This window comes from Gorilla gorilla, chromosome 10 (assembly GCF_029281585.2).
Source record: "Gorilla gorilla gorilla isolate KB3781 chromosome 10, NHGRI_mGorGor1-v2.1_pri, whole genome shotgun sequence".
NCBI lineage: Eukaryota > Metazoa > Chordata > Mammalia > Primates > Hominidae > Gorilla > Gorilla gorilla.
In genome coordinates, this window is record NC_073234.2 from 121997452 (window position 1) to 122021412 (window position 23961).

The 23961-nt window shown below is 40.4% G+C and overlaps 1 protein-coding gene across 5 annotated transcripts in view; it reads left to right on the forward strand.

The window, feature by feature from the left end:
• RFX4 (regulatory factor X4) overlaps nt 1-23961 on the forward strand; it is a 179250-nt gene that overhangs the window by 18099 nt on the left and 137190 nt on the right. For 2 of the 5 annotated variants that reach the window (XM_004053812.4, XM_055358941.2), the window contains exon 2: nt 7738-7824. The exons of 1 other annotated variant lie outside the window; for it this stretch is intronic. In XM_004053812.4, coding sequence (XP_004053860.2) covers nt 7738-7824 — 87 coding nt within the window. Of the gene's footprint in view, nt 1-93; nt 294-7737; nt 7825-23961 lie in introns of those variants that run through there. 2 more of the 5 variants (XM_004053813.4, XM_055358940.2) reach the window with 2 other exon arrangements.

Below are 23961 nucleotides of genomic sequence, written 5' to 3' on the forward strand. Positions count from 1 at the left end.
GGTAAATGAGGGAAGGAATGAAAGCAGAGGCAGGGCAGAGCCCCTTTCTGGAACCCAACAGCCCCTGGGGCAGGGCCCGTGGCGTTGCCATGGCAACCCACTGACCTGAGCCACCCCCTGGAGAGGCCACAGCTGCTGGCTTCCTGGGCTTCTCCAAACTCCTGTGTGTCGCCACTGCCACCGGCAGGGAGCCAGGAGAGAGACAGAAAGGGGCTGAGAGAGAATGATCAAAAGGAGAGCCCACCCTGGTGCGGGAGGCGACAGGACCAGGCCTCGACGGCGCCGTTCCACTGGTAATGACCAGGGCCCAGGGACAGGAGACTGGGGTGGGCCTGGCACCCTCAGGGGGAACTGGGGCCAGGCCCGCCTTGGTAGCTGTGAGTGTGGCATGTCAACTCTTTTATGTAGCGTTTCTGGAGCTGCAAGTTCCTAAAATAGGCCTCAGCACAGTGCCCTGAAAGACTGTTGATATAGTGTGAATAATGGCCTCTATTAAATCCCGGTGACACTTTTTAAGTCAGGCAGCATTTTCTGCAGGTATTGCATAAGTCAGGACCTCCCTGTTCTCATCCAGTGCCTCAGGAACAAAACTCAGCGTGTTCACTTCTCCACTGCTTGAGCACCACGGCTGGCTCCCAGCTGCCTGCAGGCTTCGCGGCCTGGTGGGCCCGGCGGGCAAGGCCTTTGCAATCTGCTCCTAACTGACTCTTCCACCTGTCTCCCACCACTGGGAGTCACAGGTCGGCGAACTCTTCACCTTTCCCAGAACCACCAGGCCTTTCACAGCTTTGTGCCTTTGTCCTGAAGGCAGCCCTCCTGCCTGAAATGCCCTGCTTCCCTCCTTGGTCTGGCAGGTGCTGAATCCTTTAAGGACCAGCTGAAATGCCACCCCCTCTGTGAAGCAGCCAGGCTTTCCTCTCCATGGAAGCTCTCCTCTCTATGCCCCACAGCATCTTATTATAATACCAAACACTCCTGGTACCTGCTTGCTTGTAGAGGCAGTGTGGGCATGAGGGCAGTGAGCGCACCCCAGCCTCAGAGTCAGGCAGACCTGACCTAGCTCAGCCATCAACTAGCTTCTCTGGATCTGAGTTTCATTCTTGCAAATCAAAGTTAGTCAAGTCTCTGCTTCAGTTGCTGCGAGCAACAGAGATGAAGCATGTGGAGCGGAGCAACCAGCCCTGGAGGTCACTCAATAAATGCCAGACATCACCATTAGGCATCTGTCCCTGTCACTCAGCTGTGAGTTCCTGGTGGATAGAAACCATGCCTTCCTCATTTTTCTATGGCCCTTAAAGCCAAACACACTAAGTGCCTTACCTTTATAATTCCAGTTAATCTTTGAAGAAATCAGGTAGGTAGGAATTTAGGACAATTTAGGAACCATCCCAATGTTACATAACTAGTAATTGGCCAGGCTGGGATTTGAAATCCAGTCAGATTTGAGCTCCAAACCCCACATTCTCCCAAGCCCGTCTCTGTCTTCTCTTTCATGTTGTACCACCTCTCCCTCAGTCACTCTGCATCAGCCACCTGAGCCTTCTTGCCATTCCTCAAACAAGTCAAGCATGATCTTTCCTGGGGTTGGGGGTAACCTTTGCCCTTATGGTCCCCTCTCTCTGACTCTTGGGAAACCTTGCTCCCTCACTAAACTCAGTGTCTGCTCATAGGCTGTTTCTTCCCAGAGGCCTTTCTGGTGGAGAATCCCCCCTCCTTGTCTCTCATTCTCTATTCTTTTCTTCCTTTACTTTTCTTCATCACAAGCATCGCTACAGCTATGTGCCCAATACTGTACTAGGCTCTTGGGGACAAGGTACTGAACAAGATAGACAAGGTCATTCGAACTTACATGTTAAGGGTGGGAAAAATAAGTGATTTAAAGAAATGGAATAAACAAAAAAACCCAAGATACTATTAGGTCTTGAGACGCTGGTCCACCAGAGATATCCTGTGTAATATATGTGTGTCCTGTTGAATAGCTTTTGTTCATCCCTTCTGTTTGAACATCGAAGGCACTTGATAATTATTGGAAAATGAATAAATGGATGCAGGGATAATCTAAGAGACTGCTGTCAATGTGTGCTATAAACTTCAAGGATTACCTGGCTCTTGATAACCGTCTTAATAGGCCCTCCCTGCCAGGTCAATATGGGTTTGTGAGGCACCACTCTGAACCTTGAACTGCCTTGGACGTGCCATGTCCCCGATGCGGCTACTTCTGGGTTATTCTTTGCTGCCGTAAAGAGAATGAAGCCTTGTAGAAAACCTGATAACTGTATATGGCTCTGCTCAACCTCATTATATGTACCCGAGAAAATAACTTCACATTGGGGTTTCCAAATCTTCAGTCCAAAGTAAAGAGGCATAAAGATCTTCCTCTAAGGTATGTGAGCTGAACTCCCTGAAAGTGAAAATCCATAGGCATTATCTGCCTCCTCCTTTCTGCCCATAATCCCAGATGAATCGGGAAGGGATGCTTCACAGCCCAGGAGCCTCTGCTCACGGCTGTAGGCAAATCCTGTTGGGCACTTAGCACAAGCTTGGTCCTTACTAACAGGTCAGATGATTTTTATAGATCAAGAATGAGGCAATTGGGAATAGGAAGTTATCCCAGTATGAACTGAACTCTCTTTCTCCTATGTCCCATGCAGTCCCCAGAACTCAGTAGCAGTATTGCAGCATTGATCACAGTCTGCCTTCCTTTTAGAACTTTTGCTTCAAGCCTAACTTTCCATATCTATAAATAGAGATATGAAAACATAACATGTAATGTTGTTCTGGTTCCAATTTAGACAACATATATGAAAATGGCTTCTATGGTACCTGCCACACAATAGGAACTTAATGAAGTTTTTAGAAAAAGCATGCATTTATTGTGCGACATCTATGGAGCCAGCCACAGCGCCAGCCACTGGGTGTGAGATGATGGACAAAAATGACAGGGTCCCACTCTCATGAGCTCAGGGAGTAGCACTGCCTTACTTTCTACTTGGTAACTAGAGGGCAGAAGCCAGTCTTATTCATGTTTATATCACTACAGCTTCTCTCTCTCTCTTTTTTTTTTTTTTTTTTTGAGAACGGAGTCTCACTCTGTCACCCAGGCTGGAGTGCAGTGGTGCAATCTTGGCTCACTGCAACCTCTGCCTCCAGGGTTCAAGCGATTCTCCTGCCTCAGCCTCCTGAGTAGCTGGGATTACAGGTGTGTGCTGCCCACACCCGGCTAATTTTTGTATTTTTAGTAGAGACGGGGTTTCGCCATGTTGGCCAGGCTGGTCTTGAACTCCTGACCTCAGGTGATCGGCCTGCCTCAGCCTCCCAAAGTGCTGGGATTACAGGTGTGAGCCACCACACCTGGCCGCTACAGCTTCTCTTTAGCACAGCTTCTTGCATCTGGAAGGCACAAAATAAATGTGTGTTGAATTTTGCTTTATTTGGAAAATTGCCTTTGATATGTTATACTTTTCCAAGCCCTATGTGGTTAAAAAAAAAAAAAGAAAATGATTAGGAAATTCTATAGATATGTGGATGTATCTACTTATATGCTATGCATTCTTTGACATGTGTGTCACTAATGTAACAGTTATTGAGGCCAGACTACAGGAAAAATTTTATAACAGTACTAGTAGAGAGTCAAAAGAAATAGAATAAAACGGGCTCCATTATTAAGTGGTTTAAGTTCTAAACTGAAGAGGCTGTTGTGTATGACAAAGGCTGACAAAGAATATGGAAATGAATTTAGCAAAATTATGTAAGTAGAGTTTTAGGAAAAGTTCGAATACAAAGCAGACTGAGAAAAATGCTGCAGAATTGGCACATTGTTCTGGGGACTAAACAGGACATAGGAAAAGGAGAAAGCTCAGTTCACATTTGGAGAGAGAACTGTGATTATGACCTGAATTTGAATGCTGGTCTTCCTCTTACTAGCCAGATGACTTTGGACGAGTCACTGAATCTCTCTGAGCCTTAGTGTTCTTATCTCTAAAATGGGCCTATTAATAGCACCCACCTCTAGGATTGTGATGAGTATTAAGTATGATGATGTATGTAATGCAGTTGTATGATACCTCACCCATAGTGAGAGCTCAATATACAGTGAACTTTATTATTATGAAATCACATCATCTACAAATCAATAAGGTGGAAGAACACAGTGTTTCATTCAAAATTCAGTATACATGTCATTCTGCTTAAGTAATTCTTGACCTCTGCAAGACCAAAATCCATTGTTAAGAATAATTTTAAAGTATATAACATTGACTTCAGTTGACCTAAATAGAGGCCTTCCAGTCATAGGAAGCTACCTGGCTTGTGAGACATGAATTGGAGATGCCACTCCTAAGGGCTCCACTAGGGAAGAAGACAGAGGTCAAAGTGCACTTGCAGATCCAAGGCCTGAATCTGGTTTGGATATCTCAGAGTGTTGCATCCACATAGTCTGAAATGCAAGACCCTTGAATGCATGAGAACTCTAACTGTCCAGAACAACATAGGTGATGGTTCTTTCACTGCTCAGACCATTGTCTGAACCCTCAGAGTCTATCCCAAGTGCCACGTGTTCACATGGACATTGATTAACTAGAAGACACCCAGAAGCAGGTGAACTGGATGGCAAAGAAATGGGAACAATTTCTTCCAAGAAAGAGATGAAACAAATGTGGTTCTTTGATGGGGGTACTTCAACCAGAAATATGGGGAAATGATGGTTGTCTTCTCATATCTGCAATGTGCCAGTGAGACCAGACTTATTCTGGATTGCCCCAGGGAGCAGAGTTGGCTACAGGCATAGACTGTGGGGTCAGAGAGATCTGAGTGGGTGCAATGGGTGAGATGTCTTCTCTTTCATTTTCATGGCACCTCCCACCCTCTCCCACTTCTTGTAGCCTTGCTTTCATCTCTCTCCAGTGTGGGATTGCACAGTGTGGAGGACAGGTGCTGCCGTGAGGAAAGTTCTTTCTTTACTCAAACTCTTGTGGGTGGGCGCTGTGCTCTCTTGGCTTACCTGGTTAATAGAACCAGCTTCTCTCGGGAATGTTGCCACGAATTCTTCAGAGAATGTCCCGTCAATCACAGGGGGTTCTCACCTGCAAGAACAGGCCCTTCTAAGGACCCTGATGTTATCAGGCCTGAATGCAGTGCAGGCAAATGGGTGAGAGGGAGAGTGTTTCCCTTAGTTCCTGATGAAAGGGGGACTGGGGTGTAGATGTGAGTGTGTGTGTGAGAGTGACTGGGTGTGTATACCTATCTAGGAAGACCAGGGGTTGGCCCAGAACTATAGATACTGCTTTTGGTGGTATGGTTTGGTGGAGGCAGGGGCTGCAAACTTTAGCAGATGCCATCTAAATGTAGCTATGGCTGCTGCCAGGGAAAATGTGCCAGGACTTGAAAGGATGAGAAGAAGTGAGTGGAGACATTCTGGAGAATCCTGAAAAGAACTCTGGAGATTTGTAACCAGATGTGCGTTTGGATACAGTGTGATGACAGACACCTACCTTGTGCATCCCAGCTTTGAAACATTACAAGCTGTCTGTCTCCACATTGTGCATTCGATGTCTGGAAGGTGCAGCGTTTTAATGTTTTGAATTTCTCTGCTCCTCAGTATTTCCTGGGAAATATCAGATTTCCATATTCTCTCAACAAGCTGGCCCTTGTTCTTCCCCTCGGATATTTTCCCCCTACTTATTCACAATTTTGGAAGCAGCTTTTAAAAGAGCAGTTTGTTGGGACATAAAATACAAAACAAAACAAAAATCCGACATTTCTCCCAGCTGTTGGCATTGATTTCCCCTCTCCGCATAGCTTACTCGTCCGCGTGGCTTCTTTTTATGGTGTGTAACCTAAGGTGTTAACTAATGGTCTTTTCCTCGGCTCTTTGAATTATGAGGAGTCACATTACTTAATCCCTCTAAATCCCAGTTGCTTTCTAGGAAAAACAGAGATTAAAATCCTTGCTTCAGAGAGTTGTTGTGAGGACTCAATGAAATAATGTATGCAGAGGGCCTGGCATGTTCAAATAGGTGTTCAATAAATACCAGCTCCCAGATCATAAAGAAGGCAATGGGAAACCACACTGTCCAAAAGCCTGCAGCCATAGGTGTCGCCACTTCTGCTATAATACCCCATATGCCTTCCTAAAAATCACCACATTATACAGAATCAGCCAACAAAGACCACTCAGTTTACTGGAAAAATAAGCTTAGGGGCACAATACTGAAAAACTTTGTCAGTGACACATAATAAAAGATAGAAACCTAATAAAAATGATATCACAGTTTTGCACATGTTAAATGGTTTAGAAATACACAAATACAATAAAAATGGCACTTCACCTTGGAAAAGACCTGAAGATTGCTTTTAGAGGTGGGTATCAGAAGGGTTGCAGCCTGTGAGTTATTATGAAGTGAGCAGGTGTGACTCATAACACAACGTGGACCGAAGTAGCTGGTAGATGTCTGAGGTGTGAACGTGAGTGTGTTCTGCATATTTCTGTGGTGCTAAGTATAATGGGGGGTGGGGTGGGGGGGGCGTGGAGTTTTCTGCATTCACCTAATCTTTTTATGAAATAAATGGAGCATAAAAAGACACAAAGTTTGCATTGTGCTCAAATTGTTCCCAAATATATCACTTGCATTGGGACGCATTTGTTTTCTCAAGACAAGTGTTATAGCAGAGCTGACTGTACTTAGCTGATGTTGTTGAATGATGAATGAATGAATGAATGAATGGTGGGTTGTCTAGAAAAGAGAATAAGTATTACACTACATTGCAAAAAATACATCTGTAGCCTTTGAAATTGGATTAAAAAAAAAAAAACCATAGTCTTGGATTTTAAAAGGGCTACATAGTGGCTGGGCACCATGGCTCACACCTGTAATCCCAGCACTTTGGGAGGCCGAGGCAGGCGGATGGCCTGAGGTCAGGAGTTCGAGACCAGCCTGGCCAACATGGTGAAACCCCGTCTCTACTAAAAATACAAAAATTAGCTGAACTTGGTGGCAGGTGCCTTCCCAGCTACTCAGGAGGCTGAGGCAGGAGAATTGCTTCAGCCCGGGAGGCGGAGGTTGCAGTGAGCCGAGATCACGCCATTGCACTTCAGCCTAGGTGACAAGAGCAAAACTCCGTCTCAAAAACAAAAAAAAGAGGGGCTACATAGCTACCATAGTGCTTTTGATTTCTTCTCCTGCTGTGGCTTCCAGTCTGTGAGAGCCCTTTGAGGGGTCCCTGGCCAAAGGGAGGCAAGCTACAAGGTTCCCTGCCCTCTTTCAACCAGAGTCCCTAAAGTTTTACCTGCTTTTCTCTTTGTTTTCACTTGAAGAAAAGTTCTGCTGCTAATTCACAAGTTTACAAATCACCACCAGTGTTTCAGTTGGCCAAGTCTGGTTTTACAAACTGCTACTCAGGAACATACCTTCTTTTGCTCAGAAAGATAATCCTCAGGTGGTGCTACAAATACTCCAGAATTCATGCAATCTGACCAAGAAATACTCAAGTGAGGCTTCAAAGAGCCATTTTGCATCCAAACTACTCAGCAGTCTCATCAGCAGCAGCAATGGTGCACATGGAACTCCATGCAAAATCCCATTCCAATCTGGGCAGATGCCACATGAATATTGATGAGCATTTAAATCTAATGCATTTATGATGTTCTGTCTCTTCGCAAACACCCACAGCAATTCTGTGATTTTCTTTTTTCTTTTTCTTTTCTTTCTTTCTTTCTTTTTTTTTTTTTTTTTTTTTTAGAGAGCTGGATTGAAAGATGTCTCAACGAAAGTGAAAACAAACGTTATTCCAGCCACACATCTCTGGGGAATGTTTCTAATGATGAAAGTAAGTGCTCAAAACTCATCCTTCCATGACATCCCAGACATGGCCAATGTCCTGATGGGAGGGTAGTGCCACTAGATTGCTAGGCTGGGCCAAGTCACCTGGAACAAGACACTCTCTAGCTATTTATGAAATATTCCAGGTCCTCTCTGTAATATTCCACAATAGGGAGTGGAATCCATTCAGGAAGACCTGGAAACTAAGACCACAGCAAAAACTTGCTGTTTACATACTCATCTTCTGCAGGAGACTTGCTAGCCTGCATTCCAAAAGACCTTGTTATAGTGACACTCCAGGCGGGCAAATGTGCACCCTCGTTGGGAAAGGCCATTCTCAGTGTCCACTGTAAATATGGGTTCAAAGTAGTTGTGTCACAGGATAGTTGTTTTAGTCATAAATGTCCTTGATACAGAAAGCAGAAATTTCTTCCAGTTCTTGGACTACAGAGCTAGAGTTAACTGAAAGATATATAATCCTGTGTTTACACCTTGTCCTGTGTTATGTCAGACTGGGGCTTCTGGGTGCTATATTAAGAGCAGTAGGCTGCATGGGACTTGTATTTTTTCCCTTAAACACTAAAAAAGAGGGATCAGCTTATTATAAGTCCAATTTTTTGCAGAGTCAGAAGTGTCTTTCTTCCATGGTTGGTAAAGCGCATCTCCTTCGTTCAGTTTTCTGAAAGCATGAGCCCCGGCCCACCTGCTCCACAATCCCCTAGCATGTTTGCTAGATCTACTCAATAGCCCCCTCCTGAGTCTTAGCTGGCATTGTCATTCTATCATCACCATGTCACTTCATTTTATAAAATTGAGCTACATTGAACATAGAGTATACAAATCTTGTGTAATTAGTTTGATGGGTTTTTTTTTCTTTACATGTTGTATCCACTGGTGTCATTACCACCCAAAAAAGATATAGAACCTTTCTTGTCCCCCAGGAGGCTTCCTCATGTCTCCTCCCTGTCAATCACTACTGTCCTGACTTATCACTATAGCCTGTTTTTGCCTGCTTTTAAAACTTCATATAAATGGGATAATGGACTCTGTATTCTTTTGTGTGTTACTTTTCTCAGTCAGTATAATGTCTGTGAGATTCATTCATCTTGTTGTCTCTAGCAGTAGTTATTTCTTTTTCATTGCTGTATAGTATTTCACTGTATGAGTATATCACAGTTTACAGATCCTTTTAAGTGTTGATGAATATTTAGTTGTTTCGAGTTTTGATTATTAAGAATAAAACACTACTCGAGAGGCTGAGGCAGGAGAATGGCGTGAACCTGGGAGGCAGAGTTTGCAGTGAGCCAAGATCGCGCCACTGCACTCCAGCCTGGGCAACAGAGTGAGACTCCATCTCAAAAAAAAAAAAAAAAAAAGAATAAAACATATCTGAACATTCTAAGTTTTATTTAAGTTTGGCAAAATCTACATAACATAAAATTTAGCATTTAATCATCTGAAATGTACAATTCATTGACATTAAGTACATTCACCTTTTTGTGCAGCCATCTACACCATTCATTTCCAGAGCTTTCTTCATCTTCCCAAACTGAAACTCTGTACCCGTTAAACAGTAACTCCTCATTCTCCTTTTCCCTCAGTCTCTGACAACTACTATTCTACTTTCTGCCTCTGTTAATTTGACTGCTCTAAGTATCTTATATAAGTGAAGTCGTATGGTGTTTGTCTTTTTATGACTGGCATATTTCACTTAGCATAATGCCTTCAAGGTTAATCCATGTTGTAGCATGTGTCAGAATTTTCTTCCTTTTGAAGGCTGAATAATATTCCTCTGTATGGATATGTCACATTTTCTTTATCCATTAAGACATTGATGGGCAATTGAGTTGTTTCTGTCTTTTGGTCATTGTAAATAACGCTGTTTTGAACACAGGCATACAAATATCTTTTCAAGTGTCTGCTCCTAATACTTTTGGCGGTATATACCCAGAAATGAAATTGTTGGATCATATGGTAACTCTGTGTTTGATTTTTTGAGAAACCACAAAACTGGTTTTCATAGTGGCTGCATCATTTTACATTCCCACTAGCAAGGCACAAGAGTTCCAATTTTGCCACTTCCTAGTCATCATTTGTTATTTTCTGTTTTTTTTAAATAATAGCCATTCTAATGAATATAAAATGGTATCTCATTGTGGTTTTCATTTGCAATTCCCTAATGATTGGTGATGTTGAACATCTTTTCATGTGCTTATTCACCATTTGCATATCTTCTTTGGAGAAATGTCTAAGTCCTTTGCCCATTTTAAAATCAGGTTGTTTTCTGTTGTTTAGTTGTAGGAGTTCTTTATATATTCTGGATCTTAACCTCTTATCAGTTATGTGACTTACAAATATTTCCTCCTATTCCATGGGTTGCCTTTTCACTCTGTTGATTGTGTTCTTTAATGCACAGAAATTTTTATTTTGATGCATCCAATTTAACTATTTTTTCTTTTGTTGTCTGTGCCTTTAGTGTCATATCTAAGAAATCATTGTCAGATCCAATGTTGTGAAGCTTTTGCCTTTTTTTTCTGAGAGTTTTACAGTTTTAGACCTTACATTTAGATTCGTGATCTGTTTTGAGCTAACATTTGTATCTGGTATTAGGTAAGAGTCCAGCTTTATTCTTTTTTTTTTTTTCAGACAGAGTCTCACTCTGTTGCCCAGGCTGGAGTACAGTGGCGCTGTCTCGGCTCACTGCAACCTCTGCCTCCTAGGTTCAAGGGATTCTCCTGCCTCAGCCTCCTGAGTAGCTGGGATTACAGGCACATGCCACTGCGCCAGGCTAATTTTTGTATTTTTTTAGTACAGACAGGGTTTCACCATGTTGGTCAGGTTGGTCTCAAACTCCTGACCTCGTGATCTGCCCCCCTCAGCCTCCCAAAGTGCTGGGATTACAGGCATGAGCCACTGTGCCTGCTGGAGTCCAGCTTTATTCTTTCACATGTTGGTATCCAGGTTCCCCAGCACCATTTGTTGAAAAGACTATTCTTTCCCCCATTGAATGGTCTTGGCACCATTGTCAAAAAACATTTGATCATGTATGTGGAGGTTTATTTCTGGGCTTTCCATATTATTCCATTGGTCTATATGTCTGTCTTTATGACAGAACTAGACTGTAGCTTTGTAGTAAGTTTTGAAATCAGGAAATGTGTGACCTTTCATGTTCTTCTTTTTCAAGATTGTTTTGGCTATTCAAAGTCCCTTGAGATTCCATATGAATTTTAGAATGGATTTTTCTATTTCTGAAAAAAAAAATGCCACTTGGGTTTTGATAGGTGTTGCACTGAATCTGTAGATTGCTTTGGGTAGTTTTAATATCTTAATAGTAAGTCTTCCAGTCCATGAACACAGGATGTCTTTCCATTTATTTGGTGTCTTTAGTTTCTTTCAGCAACAACATTTACTAGTTTTCAGTGTACAAGTGTTTTGCTTCCTTGGTTAAGTTTATTCCTAAGTATTTTATTCTTTTTGATGCTATTGTACATGAAATTTTCTTAATTTCCTTTTCAGATTGCTCATTCTTAGTGTATAGAAATGCAACTGATTATTGTGTGCTGATTTTGTGTCCTGCAACTTTGCTGAATTCATTTATTAGTTCTAACAGTACTTTTGTGTTTGGGTATGTGTTAAATCTTTGGAGTTTTCTACATGTAAGATCATTTCGGCCAGGTGTAGTGGCTTACACTTGTAATCCCAGCACTTTGGGAGGCCGAGGGAGGTGGATCACCTGAGGTCAGGAGTTCGAAACCAGCCTGGCCAATATGGCAAAACCCCATCTCTACTAAAAATACAAAAATTAGCTGGGCATGGTGGCAGGCACCTGTAATCCCAGCTACTTGGGAGGCTGAGGCATGAGAATAGCTTGAATCTGGGAGGCAGAGGGTGCAGTGAGCCACGATTGCACCACTGCACTCCAGCCTGGGTGACAGAGCTAGACTACGTCTCAAAAAAAAAAAAAAGATGATTTCATCTGTGAAAAGAAATAACTTTACTTCCTTTTTATTAATTTGGAATGCTTTTATTTCTTTTTCTTGCCAAATTGCTGTGGCTAGGACTTCTAGTACTATTTTGAATAGAAGTGGTGAATGCAGGCAACCTTGTCTTGTTCCTGATTCTAGAGAAAAAGCTTTCAGTCTTTCACCATCGTTAGCTGTTGTTTTTTTTATATATGACCTTTATTATGTTGAGGTAATGCTCTTCTGTTCTTAGTTTATTGAGTGCTTTTATCATAAAATGGTGTTGAGTATTGTCATATGCTTTTTCTGCATCAGTTGAGATGGTTATGTAGCTTTCCTTCCTTGAATGCAAGGATGGTCTGGCAAACAAAAATCAATCAATATAATGTATTTATTGATTTTGTATGCCAGACCATCCTTGCATTCAAGAAATATATCCCATTTGGTCATGATCTGTAATCCTTTTACTATGCTGCTGAATTCTGTTTGTTAGTATTTTGCTGAGGATTTTTGCATCAATTTTTTTTTTTTTTAGATGGAGTCTCACTCTTTTGCCCAGGCTGGAGTGCAATGGCACAATCTCGGCTCACTGCAACCCCTGCCTCCCAGGTTCAAGCGATTCTCCTGCCTCAGCCTCCCACATAGCTGGGATTACAGGCGCCCACCACCACACCCAGCCAATTTTTTGTATTTTTAGTAGAGACGGGGTTTCACCATGTTGGCCAGGCTGGTCTCCAACTCCTGACCTCAGGTGATCCACCTTCCTTGGCCTCCCAAAGTGCTGGTATTATAGGTGTGAGCCACCGCGCCTGGCCTGCATCAATATTTATAAGGGATATTAGTCTGTAGTTTTCTTTTCTTGTAGTATCTTTGTCTGGCTTTCATATCATGATAATGCTGGCCTCATAGAATAAATTTGAATGTGTTCCCTCCTCTTTCATTATTTTGAAGGAGTTTGAGGATTAGAGTTCTGAACATTCTTGTATATCTTTTGGTGAACATGAGCACTTATTTTGTTGGTATGTTCCCAGGAGTAGAATTGCTAGATCATAATGTATAGGTATATTTAGTTTTAGTAGATACTGCCGAAACAGTTTTCTAAAGTTTTCTAAAGTTGTGCCAATTTAGACTCCCACTATCAATTTATAAAAGTTTCAGTATTTCACTTCCTTGCCAACATTTGGGATAGCCATTCCTTCTAATATTAGCTATTTTCATGGGTGTATAGCATATGTCATTTTGGTTGCATTTTTTCTGATAAATAATGACTGTAGCATCTTATTATATGCTCATTAGACATTTGTATCTTTTGTGAATTACCTCTTCATGTCTTTTTTTTTTTGAGTCGGAGTCTCACTCTGTCACCCAGGCTGGAGTGCAGTGGCATGATCTCAGCTCACTGCAACCTCTGCCTCCCAGGTTCAAGTGATTCTTCTGCCTCAGCCTCCCAAGTAGCTGGGACGACAGGCACATGCCACCATGCCCAACTAATTTTTGTATTTTTAGTAGAGACTGGGTTTCAGCATATTGGCCAGGCTGGTCTCGAACTCCTGATCTCATGATCCACCCACCTCGGCCCCCCAAAGTGCTGGGATTACAGGCGTGAGCCCCTGTGCCCGTCCCTTCTTCACGTCTTTTGCCTGTGTGTGTGTGTGGTTTTTTTTTTTGTTTTTGGTTGAGAAGGAGTATCGCCCTATTGCCCAGGCTGGAGTGCAGTGGCACGATCTTGGCTCACTGCAAGCTCCGCCTCCTGGGTTCATGCCATTCTCCTGCCTCAGCCTCCTGAGTAGCTGGGACTACAGGCACCCGCCACCACGCCCGGCTAATTTTTTTGTATTTTTAGTAGAGACGGGGTTTCACTGTGTTAGCCAGGATGGTCTCGATCTCCTGACCTCGTGATCCACCCGCCTCGGCCTCCCAAAGTGCTAGGATTACAGGCGTGAGCCACCACGCCCGGCCACCTGTGTGTTTTTAAAAATTATGTTGTTGGTTTTCTCCTTAAGGGTTTGTAAGAGTTGGTTTTATATCTTGAATAGGAGATATTAATATTTGTCAGGTAAAAGTATTACAAATATGTTCTCTTGGTTTGTGGGTTGCTTTTATATTCTCATAATAACTTTTATGAACATAAGTTTTTAATTCTAATAAAATTCAATTAATGTTTTTCTTTTATAGTTAGTGCTTTGGTATCCTATTAAGAAATTTTTGCTTACGAAGTTCATGAAGTTCTTTTCAACATATCATCTAGCAGCTTTACTATTTTACCTTTCATTTTTATATCAATAGTTCATCTGGAACTTTTGTGTATGGTGTGAAGGAGTAATCAAAGTTCTTTTTTTTCTTATTAATTTTCAACTGATAGAGCACGATTTCTTGAAAAGGTCACCCTTTAACCACTGAGTTTCAGTGGTGCCTTCGTCATAAATTGGCAGATTATATATATTTGGATCTGGGTCTGGACTTTTATTCCAAACTGCTGGTCTTACTATTTTTGGGCTAATACTACAGTCTTTATTACTGCACCTATAAAATAAGTCGTGATATCTGGTAGCATAAGGCCTCTTGTTCTTCTTTACTTCTTCAGTATTGTTTTGGTTAATCTACATTCTTAACAATTCCATATTGATTTTAGAATTAGTTGTCATTTTTTCACATATGCAAAATACCTGCTAGGATTTCTGATGGGGATTGCATTGAATCTATAATAAATTTGGGAAGAACACCTTAACAACATCAAATTTCCAATTAATATATGTTGTATTAGGGCCTCCATGTATTTGGATCATCTTTAATTTTTCCCAGCAGTGTTTTGTAGATTTCACTGTAGAGATTTTACACATCTTTCTTTAGACTTATTCCTAGATAATTGATGTTTTTCAATGCTAATGTAAGTAGTAATATTTTAAAGTTTTTCCTAATTGTTAGTTGCTAGCATATGAAAATGCAATTATTTAGATAATAACTTCGTATTTAGCCACTTTGCTAAATGTGCTTATGAATTTAAAATTTGCATTTTTTGAACATTCTATGAACATCATCATGTCACCTGAGAATAATGACAGCTTTGCACCTTCCTTTATAATCTTTGTATTTTTATTTCTTTTGTGTGTCTTATGTACTGGCTGGGTTCTCTAGTGCAATTTTGAGGTGACGTGGTGATAGTGGGCATCATTGCCTTTTTCCCAACCTAAGTGATGAAAGCATTTAGTGTTTCACCATTAGGTGAGATGTTTGCTGTGGATTTTTGTAGATACTCATTATCAGGTTGAGAAAATTCCCTTCTGTCTTTGGTTTTCTGAGAGACTTTTCTTAAATGGGTGTTGAATTTTATCAAACACTCTTTCTACATTTGTTTTGATGATCATATATTTTTCTCCTTTATTCTATTAATACTGAGAATTACATCGGTTGAGTTTTGAATGTTAAGCCAATCATGCATTTCTGTAATAAATCACACTTGGTCAGAAGTATTATCTTTTTTATATACTTCTGGGTGTGATTTTTATATATTTCAGGCTGGATATTGTTAAGGATTTTGGCGTCTATGTTCATGAGATTTGTGGCCTATGATATTTCTTTTTTATTATGTTCTTGTCAGGTTTTGGTGTCAAGATTACAGAGGTCTCATGAAAAGGGGTAGGAAGTTTCCTATGTCTCTGTTGTTTTGAAGAGTTATATAAGATTGGTATTCTTTATTTCTTAATTGTTTGGAAGAATTCAACAACTGGGTTTGGAATTTTCTTTGAGGGAAAGTTTTTAATGATGGATTCAATTTTCTAAATAGTTATTGGATTATTTATATTTTTATTTCTTTTTTTACTTTTAGTAAATTGTTACTTTTAAGGAATCTGTTTCATCTAAATTTTCAAGTTTATTTACACAATGTTCAAACTTTCCTTTTATTACTTTTGCCTTTACTTTTTTTGAGACAGAGTCTCATTCTTTCTCCCAGGCTGGAGTGGCGTGGTGTGATCTCAGCTCACTGTAACCTATGCCTGCCAGACTCAAGCAATTCTCCTGCCTCAGCCTCCCGAATAGCTGGGACTACAGGTGTGCGCCACCATGCCCGGCTAATTTTTGTATTTTTTTTTTTTAAGTAGAGATGGAGTTTCATCATTTGGCCAGGTTGGTCTCGAACTCCTGGCCTTGTGATCTGCCTGCCTCAGCTTCCCAAAGTGCTGGGATTACAGGTGTGAGCCACTATGCCCGGCCACTTTTGTCTGTTTTTGACATCTATGTTGATGTTCTTTCATTTTTGATATTGGCAATTTATGTTTTCTCTGTTTTTCTTCATCAGTCTTGCCAGGGTTTATCAATTTTATTAGTCTTTTCAAAGGTGCAACTTTTGGGTTTGTTGTTTTTCTCAATTTATATCTTTTAAGAATTGCATTCATTTCTGCTCTTATTTTTCTTTCTTCCTTCTACTTTCTTTCAGTTTAATATGCTTTTTCTAGCTTTTGAGATAGGTGCTTAGATTATTGATTTTCAACCTTTTCTAAGATATACATTTAAAGTCATAAATTTTCCTCTAAGCATTGCTTAATTAATCCCAACATTTTTCTGATATCACACTTTCATTATTGTTCAGTTAAATATATTTTCAATTTTTTATTGTGATTTCTTCTTTTACTTATGGTTTATTTAGAAATCTGTTGCTTAATGTCCAAACATTCATAGATTTCCTAATTGTCTTTCTGTTGTTGATTTCTCTTTTAGTTCCACTGTGGTCAGAGAACACATTCTGTATTATTTCAAAATTTGAAATTGTTGACACTTAGTGTCTGTCCCAACATATAGTCTATTTTGGTTAATGTCCATGCACACTTGAAAAGAATGTATATTTTGCATTTTGAATATACATTTTGGGTTTGTTGTTGTTGTTGTTTTTGGGACAAAGCCTCACTCTGTCACGCAGGCTGGAGTGCAGTGGTGCAATCTCAGCTCACTGTAGCCTCTGCCTCCCAGGTTCAAGAGATTCTCCTGCTTCAGCCTCCCGAGTAGCTGGGATTACAGGTGCCTGTCACCACGCCTGGCTAATTTTTGTATTTTTAGTAGAGATGAGGTTTCACCATGTTGGCCAGGGTGGTCTCGAACTCCTGACCTCAAGTGATCCACCTGCCTCAGCCTCCCAAAGTGTTGAAATTACAGGTGTGAGCCGCCACGCCCAGCTGAATGTACATTTTAAATGTCCCAACATATAGTCTATTTTGGTTAATGCCCATGTGCACTTGAGGAGAATGAGTATTTTGCATTTTGAATGTACATTTTGAATGTATACTGGATGGAGTGTTTTATAGATAACAGTTATGTGAAGTTGGTTAATTATGTTATTTAAATATTCCATATCCTTACTGTTTTATTGTTGCTATTGTTTGTTCTCTCAGTTACTGAGACAGATATGTTAATATCTCCAGCTCTGATTATGGTTATGGCTATTGATATTTTTAGTTTTGTTAATTTTTACTTTATATATTTTGAAGTATTAATTTCTTAGAAATTTAGGATTGCTATGTCCTCTTATTGAAATGGCTTTTTTATTATTGTTAAATATTTCTACCTTATCTCTAGTAAGAATTTTTGCTTTAAAGTCTATTTTGTCTGATATTATACAGCTACACCAGTTTTCTTTATACATGGGTTGCTATGGTATATCTTTTTCATCTTTTTATTTTCAATCTTACTATATAATTTTACTATATTTAGTTTAGTAAAGTTTTTCACTATAGCTTTTTTGAAAAACCAAACCCAGTCTGATAATCTTTGAATTTAGACCATTTAAATTTAATATTGTTACTGACATTATTGAGTTTAAGTCAACAAACTTACTATTTAGTTTTTATTTTCCCATCTGTCTTTATTCCTTTATTCTTACTTTTTAGCTTTTTGGGAAGGGATTAATAGAGTTTTTAAAAATATTTGATGTTTTCTTCTGCTAGCTTTTCAATTATACATTATTTTAGAGTGGTACTATTAGGGATTACAATATGCATTTTTGCGTTCTTCACTAATTATTATTAATACATCTACCTCACATTACTTCTTCCCCCACTTCAAGCGCAGTGAAAGAGCACCATCACATTTTAACCTCATTTTCCTCTTTCTCACCTTTTGAGCTCTGGTTTTAATGGATACATCTTGTACATGTGTTATACACCCCACAAGGCATAATTATTATTGTTTAAAGCAGTTAATATTTATTTTTATTTATTCACAAATTTACCCTTTCCAGGGTTCTTTCTCCTGCAGCAGTTTCATGCTTCCATCTGGAATCATTTTTTCTTTAACTCAGATAAATTCCTTGCAGATTTATTATCATACTGTGTAGTATACTGAAGATCATGAAACACATGTTTATTTCACATATATTTTTGAAAGATATTTTTGCTGGTGATAAAATTCTAGGTTGGTGAGACTTTTTTTAATTTTAATTTTCCTTTCAACACTTTAAAGTTATCATTCCACTGTCTTCTGGGGTCCAAAAATGTCTATTGAAAAGTTAGTCATCAGATGTATTGTTACTTCTTTGAATGCAATGTGTCTTTTTGTCTCTGGCTGGTTTAAAAATTTTTTATTGCCTTTGGTTTTCAGTAGTTTGACTATGATGTGCATAGATACGGCTTTCTTGTTTTATTCTTCTTGGGGATCACTGAGCTTCTTGAATCTGTGTGTTGTCTTTCATCAAATTTGCAGATTCTTTGCCATTGTCTCTTCAAATATTTTGTCTCCCTCACTCTTCTCATCTTCTGGAGCTGCAGTTACATGAATATTAGACCTTTCGATTATACCTCATTTTTTTATGTTTTGCTCTGGTTTGTCCATCTTCATCTCTTTGTACCTCAGTTTTGTATTTTTTTAATTGACCTGCCTTTCAGTTCTAAATTCCCATTTTCTATCATATTTAGTCTTCTATTAAGCCCATCCAAGTTATCTTAATTTCAGATATTGTATTCTTCTGTGGTAGGTGGTCCAATTGATTCTTTTCTCATAGTTTCTAAATCTTGATTGATATTCTCCATTTTTTCATCTGTTTTGTCCATTTCCTCTAATTTGCCCATATTTTTCTCTATCTCCTCGAACATATTATCCATGGTTGTTTTAAAGTTCCTGTCTGATGAGTCTAGTATCTGAATTATCTCTGGATCTATTTCTATTATCTGGCTATTTCTTGGATTTCAGGTATTTTTGGTCCTTTTGAGGTTTTTCAATAATACCTCATAGTTTTTTATCCAATGCTGGACATTATGGATGCAAAGTTGAAGAGCCTCTGGGTGAAGGATGTTAACTTTCTCCAACAATATTGGGGGAATGCACCCCCAATATTTCAACGTAGGTTCTTTCTATTTTCCATAAGTGTTGGCCGGCTGAGAAATAAAGAGAGACAGTACAAAGAAAGGAATTTTACAGCTGGGCCACCGAGGGTGACATCACATATCAGTAGGACCGTGATGCCCGCCTGAGCCTCAAACCAGCAAGTTTTTTATTAAGGGTTTCAAAAGGGGAGGGGATATAAGAACAGAGAGTAGGTACAAAGATCACATGCTTCAAAGGGCAAAAAGCAGAACAGAGATCACATGCTTCTGAGGGAATAGGGCAAAGGGCAAAAGCAGAACTACTGATAAGGGTCTATGTTCAGCGGTGCATGTATTGTCTTGATAAACATCTTAAAAAACAGAAAACAGGGATCGAGAGCAGAGAACCGATCTGACCACAAATTTACTAGGGTGGAGTTTTTCCCCACCCTAGTAAGCCTGAGGGTACTGCAGGAGACCAGGGCATATCTCAGTCCTTATCTCAACCACATAAGACAGACACTCCCAGAGCGGCCGTTTATAGACCACCCCCCAGGAATGCATTCCTTTCCCAAGGAATATTAATATTAATATTCCTTGCTAGGAAAAGAATTTAGTATATCTTCCCTACTTGCATGTCCGTTTATAGGCTCTCTGCAAGAAGAAAACTATGGCTCTTTTTGTCTGACCCCACAGGCAGTCAGACCTTGTGGTTGTCTTCCCTTGTTCCCTAAAAATCACCGTTATTCTGTTCTTTTTCAAGGTGCACTGATTTCATATTGTTCAAACACACATGTTTTACCATCAATTTGTACAGTTAACACAGTTATCACAGTGGTCCTGAGGTGACGTACATCCTCAGCTTACGAATATAACAGGATTAAGAGGTTAAAGTAAAGACAGGCATAAGAAATTATAAAAGCATTATTTGGGAACTGAAAAATGTCCATGAAATCTTCACAATTTATGTTCCTCTGCTGCGGCTCCAGTTGGTTCCTCTGTTCTGGGTCCCTGACTTCCCACAACACAGCAAGTGTTGAGTTTTGTTCTAGCAGGCAGAGAGAGAGCTAGCAGATCTCCTTAATCTTGTCAAGCCTTGCTTAAGTCTAGTCTATTTCACTTTTGTCTGTACTACTAGGGTGTGATTTTTATTCCTAAAGCCTGGCCTTTCTGGGTTCACTGCTGAAAGCACTGGGTGTTTACCAACTTCCCTTTACTTTGACCCAGCTTGGACTCCAACCCTAACCAATTAATGATTGTCTCTTTAGTCTCTAAGCTGCTACTTTTCCCTCAGTTTCTTGTTTTCTCAATCTGCATGTATAGCTTAGGAGTGGGCTAAGGACTTGAGGGGTAATTTGAATACAAGTATGTTTGTCTCTTTGTTTAAAGTTCTCTTCTCTTTGGGATTTTGCTCCTTAGATATTAGCTACTCTGTCATCCCCAAACTCTCCTTAGCTCAATAGACTATACTCTTTGCTTGGGTTCTATTTCCCAGTGTAGCAATTTGGAAAGATCTTTCGGGAAAGATCTTTGGAAAGATCTTGGCATTTCAGGAAAACGCCAAGGTGGCTGTAGAGCTTACTTCTGGTGCTTCCTTTCTTTCAAGGCTTGTAGTTCCTCTAGTCCTGTCTGCATTTATTGCTCTCCAATGTTTTCAAATAGCTATTTGTATATTTTATCTAGCTTATACAATTTGGTGGGTGAGTAAATCTAGTGCAAGCTACTTTATCATGGAGGGAACTGGAAGTCTGATTATCAACAACTCTTAGACAAGGAAATTGAGACCTAGAGAAGTGAAGTGGCTTTCTAAGCGTATACAAGAAGTCAATACCAGTGCTAGATCTAGAACATGGGCCACCTGACTCTTGTCCAAATAAAAGAATAAAGAAGTTTCAGTTCACATTTTGCATTTATTTTCAAAACACAAAGATCATATTTTAAAAAAATATAACTTACAGTCCCACAACTGTAAGCTACATGTACATATATTTGGAAAAATATCTGAGGAAAGAAAAGAATTGCCTCTAATCCTACTACGTAGAGATAACCATTCTTGATGTTTTTGTGTTTCCTTCCAGTCTTTTTTCTTTCTAAGAATACTATTGTTAAGCAAAATTGTATATATGTATATTTTTATAGTTAATATGTATATATAGCTATCATTTATTGAACAATAAGAAGTGCTTTAATTCCATGATCTCATTTCTTCCTCACAATAGTCCAAAGAGGTGGCTTATGATTATGAGCTTTAGCTTACATATATAGAAATTGAAGCTCAAGCATACTTGCATTCAAATTCCCTTCAAGTCCTTAGCCCACTCCACGCTGCATTTTTTTTTTTTTTTTGAGACAGAGTCTAGCTCACTCTGTTGCCAGGCTGGAGTGCAGTGATCTCAGCTCACTGCAACCTCTGCCTCCTGGGTTCAAGCAGTTCTCCTGCCTCAGCCTCCTGAGCAGCTTGGACTACAGGCACGTGCCACCACGTCCAACTAATTTTTGTATTTTTAGTAGAGATGGGGTTTCACCATGTTGGCCAGGATGGTCTCGATCTCTTGACCTCGTGATCTGCCTGCCTCGGCCTCCCAAAGTGCTGGGATTACAGGCATGAGCCACTGCACCCTGCCCAAATTGCATTTTTTCTCCCTAGCAGGTGTCAAGAATCTTGCCCAAAGTCACATAGCTGGTAAGTGGTAGAGTTGAGATTTGAACTCAGGTCTATATGTCTGCCTTTCAGCATTAGTCTTTTTTTTTTTTTTTTTTAAGACACAGTCTTGCTCTGTCACCCAGGCTGGAGTGCAGTGGCATGATCTCAGCTCACTGCAAGCTCCGCCTCCCAGGTTCACACCATTTTCCTGCCTCAGCCTCCCAAGTAGCTGGGACTACAGGTGCCCACCACTGCACCTGGCTAATTTTTTGTATTTTTAGTAGAGACAGGGTTTCACGGTGGTCTCAATCTGACCTCGTGATCTGCCCGCCTTGGCCTCCCAAAGTGCTGGGATTACAGGCATGAGCCACTGTGCCCAGCCCAGCATTAGTCTTTTATAGTGTTTTTTGCACTTGTCTGCCTCTCAGAAAGTAATGAACCCTCACGTTTCAAAGACTTGCCACTGGAGATTTCATAATTTGCCAGTAGGAACACCAAGAGTAGAGCTCATCACCCTTGCTTAGTGATTGATCTGGAGTGTCAATATTTGATTGTGCCTTGTCATCTCCTTTACTAGACTAGAAAACCCCAAGAAGGCAGAAATGTTGTGTGGTTCACTGTTGTAACCCCAGTACTTGGCACAGGACGTGGTTGAAGTTTTAAAAATTACTTACGAGAGAAAAAACCACTCTGCTTTAGCATGTTAAGAATGCTTTGGCCTGTGGTCCCAGCTACTCAGGAGGCTGAGTTGGAAGGATTGCTTGAGCTAGGGAGGTGGAGGTTGCAGTGAGCCAAGATCATGCCACTGCACACAGCCTGGGTGACAGAGTGAGACCCCATCTCAAAAAAACAAAAATCCAGCAGAATGCTTTGGATTGTAAGAGACAGAAACCTGATGGTTTAAATGATGTAGATATTTATTATTTTATTTAACCAAAGATGGGAAGGAGGAGGCTCCGGGGTTTATTCAACAACTCAGCATCCTCCAGGACCCAGGCTCTTTATGTCTTTCTGCTGAGTCCCCACATTGTTGGTATTTTGTCCCCGTGTTAGTACCTCATAATCACAAGGCAGCTGCTGCAGGTCCAGGCATCAGGTCCACATTTAAGACAGGAAAATGGAACAAGGGGAGGTGCCAGCTACTTTTCTTCTTGTGTGTCTCTCTTTTATCAGAAAACAACAAAATCTTTCCCAGAAGCCCTCAATAGACTTATTTTATGTTGGTTTTGTCCAGAACTCTATCATTTATAGCTAAAAGGAAGGATGAAAGAGGATTTGTCCAAAGAATAAGATTATGATAATTGGACTGACCACAGGTCAAATCTAGCCTTGGGCTGTTTTTATACATCCCATGATCTAATAATTTTTTCATTTTTATTTTATTTTATTTGTTTTATTTTTTGAGATGGAGTCTCGCTCTGTCACCAGGCTGGAGTGCAGTGTTGCGATCTTGGCTCACTGCAACCTCTGCCTCCCAGGTTCAAGCGATTCTCCTGCCTCAGCCTTCTGAGTAGCTGGCACTACAGGAGCGCACCACCATGTCCAGCTACTTTTTGTATTTTCTTTTAGTAGAGATGGGGTTTCACCATGTTGGCCAGGATGGTCTCAATCTCTTGACCTCGTGATCCGCCTGCCTCAGCCTCCCAAAGTGTGGGGATTACAGGTGTGAGCCACCTCGCCCGGGCTTTTTTTTTTTTGTTTCATTTTTAAAGAGTGTTGGGTGGGGCAGAGGGGGGAAGAAGAAGAAAAGGAATAGACCATATGTGGCCCACAGAGCCTAAAATATTTACTATCTGGCTCTTTGCAGAAAAAGCTTACCAACTCTTGGTTAGAAAAATCATGGTTTACCTCTTGGGCTATCATAATATTGCCTTGCATAAAACTGGGGTTTGATTAGCAAGCAGGAAAAAATGAACGATTGGCTATTGGCTGGCCTGCCATAGAGTGTATCTCTGGACCAGGCCAATTGAAAAAATGCCTTCTTGGGGTGTGATTTCAGAGAGGTCAAGATTCTACCCACTGAGAGGACTGCTTTTTCTGGCATGAGCCTTTCAGTATCAGCACCAGGGACCTAGTCAAAATGAAAATGTGTTGCTTGGAATGGGAGGCTATTCAGTTTGTTAGCCTAGAATAAAATAGTATGAGATTTTATGGATCATCTTGGCCCAACTCTCCTGTTTTACAGTTAAGGAAACTGAGGCTCAGAGAAGGGATGTGATTTGCCAGAGATCACACTCCTTGTTAGTGGC